The 12,157-nt window shown below is 38.6% G+C and overlaps 1 protein-coding gene across 2 annotated transcripts in view; it reads left to right on the forward strand.

The window, feature by feature from the left end:
* The window catches only part of TNKS (tankyrase), a 187,519-nt gene that overhangs the window by 157,746 nt on the left and 17,616 nt on the right, over positions 1 to 12,157 (forward strand). The window contains exons 21-26 of one of the 2 annotated variants that reach the window (XM_004383374.3): positions 3,429 to 3,549; positions 4,724 to 4,821; positions 6,859 to 6,933; positions 7,847 to 7,952; positions 8,733 to 8,919; positions 11,606 to 11,762. In XM_004383374.3, the coding sequence (XP_004383431.1) occupies positions 3,429 to 3,549; positions 4,724 to 4,821; positions 6,859 to 6,933; positions 7,847 to 7,952; positions 8,733 to 8,919; positions 11,606 to 11,762 (744 nt within the window). Of the gene's footprint in view, positions 1 to 3,428; positions 3,550 to 4,723; positions 4,822 to 6,858; positions 6,934 to 7,846; positions 7,953 to 8,732; positions 8,920 to 11,605; positions 11,763 to 12,157 lie in introns of those variants that run through there. The other variant, XR_002825161.1, reaches the window with a different exon arrangement.

Consider the following 12,157-nt stretch of genomic DNA (forward strand, 5'->3'; position numbering starts at 1 on the left):
TCGCAGTTCTGGAGGCCAGAAGTCTTATTAAATCAAGGTGTTGACAGGGCCACTCGCTAGAGAGGCCCTCGTGTAGGGCGTGCTGCTCTGTCTATGTCTCTTCTACCTTCTGGTGGTTGCACCTTCCTTAGCTGTGGCCACGTCACTTTAATTTCTGATTGCATCTTCATATGGCCTTCTCTTCTGTGCCTGACGTTTCCGTGCCCGACTTCCCTCTGGGTCTCTGGTAAGGAAAGACATTTGCATTGGACTTAAGGCCCACCCAGGTAATCCAGGATGATCTCCTCATCTCAAGATCCTCAACTTAATTCCATCTGCAAAGACCATTTTTCCAAGGAAGATAACCTTCACAGGTTATGGGGATTAGGATGTGGACATATCTTTTTGGAGGCCAACATTCAGCACTGTAACATAATATAGCCCTTCATATATTTTAAGACCTATTCAGCTTATTATGGATTTACCCTTTCAACCACCCACGCATCCCTACAAAACTTCCCTATTTTGGAATAAATATACCTACTTTCTTCAATCATTCTTTATATGGCATAGCATTTAAATTCTTTACTTGACCTGTTTGTCCCCTTCTGGCTTCTTTGTGGGTGTATAGTCTATCTGGAGTTAATTAAAAACCCTGGGTCTTTTTCATTGATTGTATTGTTAAGATTTTATTCTGACTTTTCCGTATTTTTTTTCTACGTTAATGAATTTCTTTATGTTGTATATTTTAGTTCATCTTTAATGCTTATAATGGTAAAAAGGGTTGAGTAGAAATAGCACTGGACTAAAAGTAGACAATTCTAATTATTTTCTCCCTATTACTAGCTGTATAACTTTGGGTAAGACATTTAGCCTATCACTTCTCTTACCTATAAAATATAGTAATTCCTGCAAATGTCCAGATCGAGTTAAAATTCCCAGTCACTGAGTCCAAGCTCATTCACGTTGTTGGCATGTATGACGTGTATTAGTTATCTATTGCTGTGTAACAGTTTACCACAAATGTAGCACTTAAAGCAACACACATTTTATCATCTTACATACAGTTTTGTGGTTCAGGAGTCTGGGCACAGCTTAGTTGTTTCCTCCGCTTCAGGGTCTCTCACAAGGCTACATTCAAGGTGTCAGCCAGGGCTGGTGTCCCATCTGAAGACTCAGTTGAGGAAGGATCTGCTTCTAAACTCACACAGTTGCTGTCAGGATTCAGTTTGTGGCCTGTTGGACTAAAGGCCTTAGTTCTTGCCATTTGGGCCTCTCCAGCATGGCAACTTGCTTTATCAAAGCCAGCAAGGGAGATAGAGTAATTTACTCATCAGTATCCCATCACCTTTGCTGTATTCTCTTGATGAGAAGCAAGTTGCTGGGCCAGCCCACGCTCAAAGGGAAGAGATTACACAAGTGCATAAATATCAAGAGGTGGGTATCACTGAGTCTGCTTGCCACGCATGGCAACTGGCTTCCTTCGGAGTGAGCAGTTTAAGAGGGAATGAGCATGGAAGATGGAAGCCACAATCTTTTTTTTTATCGTCTGATGTAAGAAGTCATATCCCATCACTTCTGGAGTCAGTAAGTCTAGCCAACACTCAAGGGCAAGGGGATTACATAGACATGAATACCAGGAGGGTGGGGGTCATTGGGAGCCATCTTAGAGGCTGCTTTCCACAACAGGTGTGAGACCTACTCTAACCCTTGCTTTCTAAACTAAATGACTTGGTAACAATCTATGTGGGGTTTTACCTTGGTTTGGTTCAGTTGTTTTTTGTTTTGTTTTATTTTTTGCACTTATTTTATGGTGGGCACTATATAATGAACAAAAGTCTCAGTCTGTTACTTCTCTAGAATATTGTAGAGAATCCTGTGTTTTGCCAGCCTGGTTTCTGCTTCCTCTATATACGGACTTCTGATACACTATATGTACCATCAGTTCAGAAAAGCTTGAAGATTAGTTGAGTTAATACAACATAGATGTGAAATCCTGTTCTTAAATTAATCTTATCTGTACTGAAGCTTAGAATATTTAGAAGAAAAAAAATAGGACAGCAATAATGTAGTATACCCTGTACATAGCTTCCAAATGACATTTAAATTATTTTTAGCTAAATATGTAAAGGTTCCTATTATTTTGTGAACGTTTCTGTCTCAAAGATGTGTATTTCAGAACTGTTGCTTTTTAAAAGCTCTGCTAAAAACTTCTTTGGGTGATCGGATATGAATTGCTCATTTTGTGCAATGGAGCAATTATTTCTTAAATGGACACTTAGAAGCAATATCGTAAATTATTTCCAAAGAATAAGTGATGGATTCCTGTTGCACAGAGATCAGACTCATTGTATGATATTTCATAATGACAGTAAAAATCAGGGCTCCGAATTTGTCAGTTTTAAAAATGTTATGTGCAAGTACAGAGGTAGAGAAAATTATATAGATAAAAATATCCTAGTTTGAGTTGGAAAGAGATTGAGTTTCCCAAGGAAAAAGAAATCAATGGCAAATCTTGTTCTGGCCAGCTTCTTCTGTGCCAGAAAATTTGCACGTTCAGGTCTCCATGTTCGGAACACTGCCACTGGGTGGCAGTAGAGTCACAGTCACTTTTAGTCCATGGGGAAAAGAAAAAAAAACAACCAAACCCGCCGCCTTCGAGTAGATTCCGAGTCATAAGTTATGGTGGTAGCCAACTAATCATGTCATCCTCAGGGATGACTAACTAAGAATTAAAAACCACTGTTTTGTACAAAAATAGAACATATGTTAGGCAACAGGGATTGTAAAATCCGAGATTTATAAGAGTTCAAAAACCACCTACTCTCTTTTCTTCTTTGGAATTGTTTATATAACTCCTCTATAAAGTGTTCTGTAATCTAACTAAATACTTGTAGTGATATAAATCTCACTACTTTGTAAGGCAGCCTGTTCCATGCTTGAATAATGCTTAGCACTGAGAAGTTCTTCCTTTTTCTGAAATCTACTTGCCCAAAACCCCTTACTCCCTTTACCACGTTCTGCTTAATGGTGTTAAAACACCTCTCCCTTTCCCGACCATTCATCTCTGCTACCTGCTGGGTGCTGAGCCCTGGTATTTCCCATTTTTAAGCTACTGATTGTTCCTTCTTACCGCTTGAGGGAAGCAGAAGGTGGTAGAATTAAATAATCAAAAGGAAATGGGAAATATAGCAGTGATCATTTTGTATTTACATACTATTGTTTCTCCTTGAGTTCTTCATTACTAAAAGCAAAATAATGACTATGTCAAATGAGCAAAAAGCTGATGAGATTATCAAGTCAACTTTAAGAAGATTGTAAGTTCATGCTTATAAAGGGAATAAGATTCTTAATTTGAATGGAATCCTAGCATTGTAGACAAATGGGGGAGCTTTTGTCCTTTGTGGAGCTATGAAAGATTTAGCAACTAATTTTATTTCATTTTTCAGATCACACTAGATGTGTTGGCTGATATGGGTCATGAAGAGTTGAAAGAAATCGGCATCAATGCCTATGGACACCGCCACAAATTAATCAAAGGAGTAGAAAGACTTTTAGGTGGGCAACAAGGTAAGCAATTCAGAAAAAATACATAGTTGGGAAATTAGCGGTGCAAGCTAAAGATTGGGGCTGGCATCTCAACTCAGGCAGTCTGACCCCAGAGCCTGTGCCCTTCACGGGCATCACTTGCCACCCAGTTGCTCAGCCCAGAAATCTGAGTGTCCTTCTTCCCTCTCCCCCATGCTTTACATCCAGAATTTCCCTGGAATCTCCGTACCTCTGTCCTTCCTCATGGCTCTCACCCTAATCTAAACCCCCATCACCTCTCTCCTGGACTGTCACAGCCGTCTTCCACCTCATCGCCAGCCTTCACCTTTGCCTCTCGCCAGTGTCTTCTCGACACTGTAGCCAGAGGACGCTTTTTAAAATGCGTATATGATCATATCACCTCGCTGCTTAAAAACCTTCCATAGACTCCTGTTGCTTTGAGGATACAACCAGGAGTTGATAACGTGGTTTTTCATAATCTGACCTTTCTCTTCCCTCATCTCGAACCTTTCTGCCTCCCTCACAGCTGTCAGCCCCATTTTTTCCAGTGTACTTTGCTCTGACAAGCCTCTTAGCTTTCTCCTTTGTGTGCCTCCATGGTGATCGTTTCACTCTTCGCTGGAAGTGCTTTCACTGTAGGCAAGCAGAGGAAGAGAAAGGAAACAACTTGGATTGGCCCGTCAGCCTACCCCGCTAGCAGGTTGCAAAAGGGCGGGAAGCTAAAAGTTGGGAGGCTTTGAGCCTGAGTCTTACTCACTTAGCTGTGTCCATCTCTGAAATTAATAAGAACAATATATTCTGAAGCCTATTATAAGTGAACGTCTTAAGCTATCCAACAGTTTTTAGAGGACAATTCTTGTATCTGACTCCCGATTACATTTGTAATTTCAGTGTCCGTTTCTCTTTTGTATCAGACCCAACTTCATATATGTTCATGACTGAGTTCAGTTCAACAAATACTTCTTGAGCTCTGCTGTACAAGGAACTCTGCAAGAAGGGATCCAGTTGATCCCCCCAACACATGTCCATTTCTTCTCTTGTCTTCACATGTATTTATTTACTATAACCTTATGTACCGATTAGGTTCATACTACAGAGCATTTAGGCTTGCTCCAACTGTGTACCAGGAAGTTTTCCCTAAGATAGAGCCTGAATAATGGCCATTGTTTGATGTGTTCATTTTTCTCTCCCACAGGCACCAATCCTTACTTGACTTTTCACTGTGTTAATCAGGGAACAATTTTACTGGATCTTGCTCCAGAAGATAAGGAATATCAGTCAGTAGAAGAGGAGGTAAAGTACTTCCAGATTTTTAAATGCTCTTTTCCTGAAATCTGTAGTTAACCTATTTTCCAGGAGAGGTAAGCTAGTCCTGTGGTCACTTGTCTATCTGTTATTCTGTCTCCCTTAGCCATTGTGGTGGAATATTGCCAAAATTAAAATATGACTTCGGATTAGAACTATGCCACATTGCTTTTTCATCTTAAGCCTAGAGTTTCAAATGGTTGGGGCAGATCTGTCTATTTTGGAGACTTTCTTGAAACCCACACAAGTGGAGGACCCTATTATAACTATTGTTTTATATTGTTAGAGTATCAGCTAAGAATGATATGGGGTGAGAGTCTTATAGATAGCAAATATCTTCTAATCTTTGTTTTTATACAAAGTTATTTTCATCTATGCTTATGAAATCTGCCTCTGAATCACATTTTATTTCTCCAGTCACAGTCATTTTAAAGCACCATGGTAAGGCTATTTGTATGAACCTCCTGGTAGACAGATGCCATATAAATTCCCTCTCTACTGATGGCTTTGGCTTTACTTCTTACCCATAATAAACAAAGTGCCTAACTCCATTATCCTAATAAATAAGCTGCCTAATTCTGCAATGATGCACATACCCGAGCAGAGAAAGGTAGGCCTACGTTTGTGTTTGTTTTTTGCTTGTTAGTTGTTACATGTTATTCTCCTGCTAGGAGATCACATTCGGGACTCCAGGCCGTTACCTCAGGTGGTATTTCAGCTCATACTTGTTGGTTTGTCAGAAAGCATCATGTCTTCTAGTGTCTTACTGCCGAATTATTCTCCTAGTTGTAAATTCTGATGATGTCAAAAATGTGGTGAATAACTTCAAAATGGAACACAGAGATAGAGAATTAACTCTGAATCAATTCTATGAGAACCTTAGGTCTAAAATATTTTTCTCTTCCATAATAATTGGTCATAATTGGGGGAGTGAAGGAAGAATGAGTAATCATCAGGAGAAAGTTATTGTGCCTAGTTGTACATTATATTCACCTTCCCCGGGGCAGTGTGGTTACACTTCAAGATCTCAAATTAAAGATTATTGAGATGATATGGAATATTTCACCTAGGAACAAAAATACAGATTTTTTTTTTAATTCTTTGCATTTATTTTTAGCATTTGTCTAATGTGTTAATTGAATGGAGGAGTTTCAGATTGATCTAATCACAGTGTCACTTCTCATTCTCAGTAATATGAAATAGTAATGCAGATGATTTAATGTCATATCTTATACAGGCAGGCCCCAGGTTATGAACGTCCAGTTTACGGACAAGTTATACTTAAGAATGGACTGCCATAATGAATTACATACAATGGTTCCTAATAATGAACTCATGCGCTGCTTTGTGACGCTCATGAGAACATCGCTCGGTTTGGGAGTGTTTCTTAAGTGTTTTATATGCATAAAAAAACCCAAACCTGTTGCTGGCCAGTCAATTTTCACTCATAGCAATCCTATAGGACAGAGTAGAACTGCCCCATAGGGTTTCCAAGGAGCAGCTGGTGGATTCGAACTGCTGACCTTTAGGTTAGCAGACAAGCTCTTAACCGCTACGCCACCAGGGCCCTCTTTTATATGCACAGAAAGGTAAAATATATACTCAGTAGTGTAAGACGAACATTTGACTAACTGGCATTAAATAAAAACCACACGTACCTGTTCCAGCTTACCTACAAATTCAACTTAAAGACAGACTTAGCAATGGATCTCATTCGTAACCCAGAGACTGCCTGTATATACATTTCCCCATTGTGTTTACAGAAAAAAATCATCCAAAACTTTTATTAAAAAATAAACACAAAATACATAAAGTTTTTTATTTCTGTGACTATTTCACCAGAAATACTTACTTATCCACTAAACTTGTGGATCAATTTATAGTAAACACCGATTGTGTTACTAGTCTTAGACTAATCAGTGAAAGAATATATTAGAATTGAAATGTTGAAAACAACAGAAGGGAGGTCTTTAGAGTAATACTGGAGTATTTTCATAAGGTTAGTTATTTTATTTTGTTCTGTAGATGCAAAGTACAATTCGAGAACACAGAGATGGTGGTAATGCTGGAGGCATCTTCAACAGATACAATGTTATTCGAGTAAGTTCAAAAAATTCAGGGTGAAAATTTGATTATAAGCCTTGCCTGACAATTGCAATCAAATCTAGCCAGTGATTTTTTTTTTTAATTATATGTCAAACTGTCAAAGATAAAAGCACCCGTTGCCCTGTAGTTAGGTGTCACTCTACCCTTCAAGTATCATACTTCTTTCAGAATACAGACACCTTACAAACACTAACGCTACAAATAGAAGGCTGCCATCAGCTTGTATTGGTGATGGAGTTATGGATATGATCTCAGCTCATCCCCAAATTCAGACCATAGCAGACAGTAATTTTAATTATCATTTGCAACTAGCATTAAAGGCCTTGATTTTCAATCTAACTGAGTCAGCGATGGTATTATAGTGAATATATATTTTAACCTTAGTTTCTTAATTTATAATATGGGCTAGATGAATGGTATATCCTTTTTTCAAAGGAGTATCCTAAAGATGAATAAAATCTGTAAGAACTGATTTAACCCTTTCCACTAATAGACCTGTGAAAATTGTACCAGTACACATCAGAATTACCTTGGGAGCTTTTTTTAAAAATACAGATTTATAGGTCCCACCTCCTAACATTCAATAAGTCTGGGGAGGAACCTAGAAATAACATTTTTTTTCCCCCTTTTAACTGCTGAGGCGATTTTGATGTTCAGCCAGGTCTGCTACAGAAAACAAAAACTATGACTGAAAATTATGTCACTAAAGGGAGGGTATTAACTGAATTACATTGACATGACAGCCTTATGGTTTTTAAGTTAATAAATTAGAAAATAAACTTAAGCAAATGAAAAATGAAAAGTAAACCATCCTATAGGAAACACTCTTCTTTCATTTTTAAATCATAAACTGCTAATGAGCATACATTTCGCTGATAATTGGCTTCTTTCTGCCTCATCCTTTAAGATTCAAAAAGTTGTCAACAAGAAGTTGAGGGAGCGATTCTGTCACAGACAGAAGGAGGTGTCCGAGGAGAATCATAACCATCACAACGAGCGCATGCTGTTCCATGGTGAGTATCATGGCAGTAATTCTAGACATTTCTCTGGGCTTTTGCAAATTTCAATAAAGTAAAAAACCTATGTTACTGACTGTATTAAGGTTGTGTTAAAATGGCTTGTTTGGATTGTTTTTTTTACCGCTCAGATAATTACACGTTGGTAACTGCTTTCTGGGAGTCTCTGGGTAGTGCAGATGGTTAAGTACTCAACTACTAGCCAAGTTTGGTAGTTAGAACCAACCCATAGGCACCTTGGCAGACAGGCGTGGTGATCGGCTTCCGAAGCTGTGGAGCAGTTCTGCTCTGCACGCATGGGGTCACCATAAGTCAGAGTCAACCTGATGACAGCCAACAACAACCGCCTCTTTGTAAGGCGTTACGTGTTAGTACAGGCTTTCCAAGACATGTACAGTAAGAATAATTGATCTGACATTGTCTCAGAACTTAAATTGCAGGTAGAGCCATCTAGATAGTGAAATACTTTGATTGTTAGTTTAGTATATTTGTTTTAGTTTGTCAGATTATCTATGCTTGCTTAAAGTAAGATTGGGTATAAAATAATCTACATTTTCAAAGTCACATTGTATCTTGCTATCTAAAATCTCATGCCATCTTCAGAATCCATATGGCATCGTTACTTGGCAAACACTGTGGATTGCTGATACTTTACAATAATTTATGTATAATAGACCATCTTACAAAATCAACTTTTCATAAACTGCCAAGTGCAAATAGTATACAACTAATTGAGATTCTAGAAATGTCCAAAATCTAATGTTTCTATATTTTTAGGTTCGCCTTTCATCAATGCCATTATTCATAAAGGGTTTGATGAGCGACATGCATACATTGGAGGAATGTTTGGAGCTGGGATTTATTTTGCTGAAAACTCCTCTAAAAGCAACCAGTATGTTTACGGAATTGGAGGAGGAACAGGCTGCCCCACGCACAAAGATAGGTCATGTTATATATGTCACAGGTGAGCATATTGCCTTTAGTGTGATGGTTACCATCTTTAGGTCATGAACCAAATTAGTTTCTCTGGATCTACAGGGCTCATGGGTTGTCTTCAGTCTTACTTCCTAATAAAAACGGGGGCCGTATCTCTGATCAGACTCTACCCCAACAGGAGCAATGATAGCAGAGCCGTCAAAACCCAGATATATGTCAACCAGTCATAAGTTACAGAGAAAATCACTCCCTCTTGGCCTTCTCCCTGGACTTCTCTCTCCTTTCTTCAGAATCCGAACAAGAAAAGCTTGAGAATTTTTTCTGTAGAGCAGAGAACCTTTAGTTCTATTCAAATTTTAACTAAAGCACAGAACTTTATAAACAAATAGAATCTTTAATTTACTTCTGTTTTGTTGTTACTGATGTTTGTCTTAAGGCAGGATATATAATTAGCCTTGAGTATTTGAAAAGTCCAACTTCAATATCAGACTTCGGAATTAATAGCAAACAAATGAATATCAGCTTTTTAAATAGGATTTGCTGTCTCTGACGTCAGTGAAAAAACTACTGTTCTCTTCCCTGCCAGTGGGGAAAAAATAGGAAATAACTGTACTTTACAAGGATTGGGATTTATTTTACGTTTCTCTTTAAATTAATCAGATGCATTATTTTTGCAGTCAGAGTCGTAAGTTATTTTGTGATTCAGTTAAAACCGTAAAGAGGCCCATATAGCCTTGAAATTCATTATACGTGTTGACCTTAAAACTTACCTCTCTCAGTTATGTTATAAAAAAAAATTGTAGCCATCAGCAGTTCTAAGATGGATGCCACATTTCCAGAAGGAAACTTCTTTCCATTTACACGTCAGTGGTTACAAAAATTCCCAAGGACGTGTAGCATGCCGAAGTTTATTTTTGTTGCTTCAAACCTAACTGCTAACGGAGACAAAGTGAACCTAAATAAGGAATAAAGTGAATCTAAATGAACACTGACAGTCACTCTTTAAAATTGGACACACAAATTTATGTCTTCCCCAGAGTTTCCTAGAAAACAGAGACTGAAGCCAAAGCTTGGCAATTGCAATCCCAAGGAAGCTTGGCAATTGCAATCCCAAGGAAGCAGGAATGAGGCCACAAAAACAAGTGAGGTGCTGAAGGAGGCAGAGTAAATACAGTGCGGCTGATTCAGAGGCTGGCCCCAGCTTTGTAACAAGTGCAGTTGATTGCTTTGTCCGTGAGGTGTTTTTAGAGAGGTTGTATGAACTGCTTTCTAAACAGTACATCAGTGAGAGAAGACAGATTAATCTATCTGCTGGCTCCTATCTTATGCTGGTTATTATTTTCCCCACAGTCTGTCCATACCCCCACGTTTTCGGACTAATGACCCTGCAGCCTGTACCACAATGCACAAGGCCAGCCAGTGAGTAGGCAGTACTCTGCACCTGCCGTCTGCAGCCTCGTGGGCTGACCGGACAGGTCCTGTGCCTTCTCCTGCCTCCACAGCAACAGAGAAGCCCTGGGAAAGGCAGCAGAAGGCAGGAAGCAAGAGCCTGTCAGGACAAGCTTTGTGTGATGTGATAGACTTGAGAGTAGCTATGGCAGTGGGCCCGGCCTGCTCAGTGACAGAGCCCAGTGACCCTGTAGTACTCAAAAAGCCTTTCCTCTAATGCGCATCAAACCTCTTCCCTCTGGTTGCTGCTAGGGAAGGCAGTTGATACCAAGCCTGCATCCTAAAAGTCATCAAAATAGCATCAAGCTTAAAAAAAAGCCATTCCAAATAGGTGTATATACTGAGCCCAGTACAATTTTTTATTGACTCAAAATAATATCTCTGATTAGTCATTAACACAGAGATCTCACTCCATTACTAAACACAAACTATTTGATTAAATAATAACTATTAACATTTAACAGCATGACCAATCAATCTTACTGATTAGTTAGAATATGTTTATTTTTTACTTCAGGGGTTTGGCAAACTTTTTCTGTAAAGGACCAGATAGTAAATACTTTAGGCTTTTCCCTGTCACACAACTCAGCTCTGCTTTTTAGCTTAAAAGCAACCGTACATAATACGTAAATGAATGTGTGGCTGTGTTCCAATAAAGTATATTTACAAAAGCAGATGGTGGGCTGGATTTGGCCCATAGGCCATAGTTTGCCAACCCCTGGTCTTTGTAATACTTTTTACGTTCTTCCCAATCTATCTTTTTTCTCCTCTATAGAATTTAACATTTGTCCCAATTCATGTTTCACCCAAGTAGTATCATTTTGAGCTAAGTAATTTTGTTTATGATCTACTTTTCTGGCTATTTAATCTCATTCCAGTTTTTATTTTTTCCTTATGATGAATAAACTTGTCTTAATCTCAGGTGCTGCTTCCATCTGTTTTTTTTCTTTACTTTCCAGCTACCCGTCCATATAAGAACTATTTTCTCTGATATTTCCCTTTTTCCACTAGGCAAAATTTACTGCCAGATATTCTCTCAGTATTAATTCCTAAACCACACCAAAACTATTTTAAACTCTTTAAGTGTAACTGTTGATCCTACTACATGTTAATAGTAAATTAATGTATCAAATCCCATTCTCACTCATAAATTTGGAAATGAAATTTAAATTAGTTTGCCCTGTGTTAGTTTTTTTTTTTTTTAATCAATAATTATTCTGAGATTTAAAGGTTCCTTTAAAGCATTGCTTCCCATTTTTCTTTAGACAAATGCTTTTCTGTAGAGTGACCCTTGGAAAATCCTTCCTGCAATTCAGCACGATGAAAATGGCTCATGCCCCTCCAGGACATCATTCAGTTATTGGTCGACCGAGTGTGAACGGACTGGCTTATGCTGAGTATGTCATCTACAGAGGAGAGCAGGTATGTTACTCCCCAAATAAACATAACCAGGTTGTTAAACATGAGGCCATGTAAGAGTTTAAGAAAACCATCTAATGAAATATCTACCACATAATCTGATTGCATTAGTCACTTCCAGTGAAAGTAAAGACATCAAAATGGTTCTTTGTCATCTACATTGCACACAGAACCCATCAGTTACCTGCCAGCCAAGTGGCACAATATGAACAAGAAATAAAAGCTTGGGATCTCATGCTGTTCGAGAGACCCGCTGTTCTAAATTAATACCTTGCAGCGTTTTGTGACAACATGGCAGCGGGGAGCCAAGAGCAGCTGCCATTTATGGATCTTCTTCATAGATGTACTGGCCACAGGCTGGTCACATGGGTTGAATCTCTACAATTCTGATCATGGTA

Source organism: Trichechus manatus, unplaced genomic scaffold (assembly GCF_000243295.1).
Source record: "Trichechus manatus latirostris isolate Lorelei unplaced genomic scaffold, TriManLat1.0 scaffold00109, whole genome shotgun sequence".
Taxonomy (NCBI): Eukaryota; Metazoa; Chordata; class Mammalia; order Sirenia; family Trichechidae; genus Trichechus; species Trichechus manatus.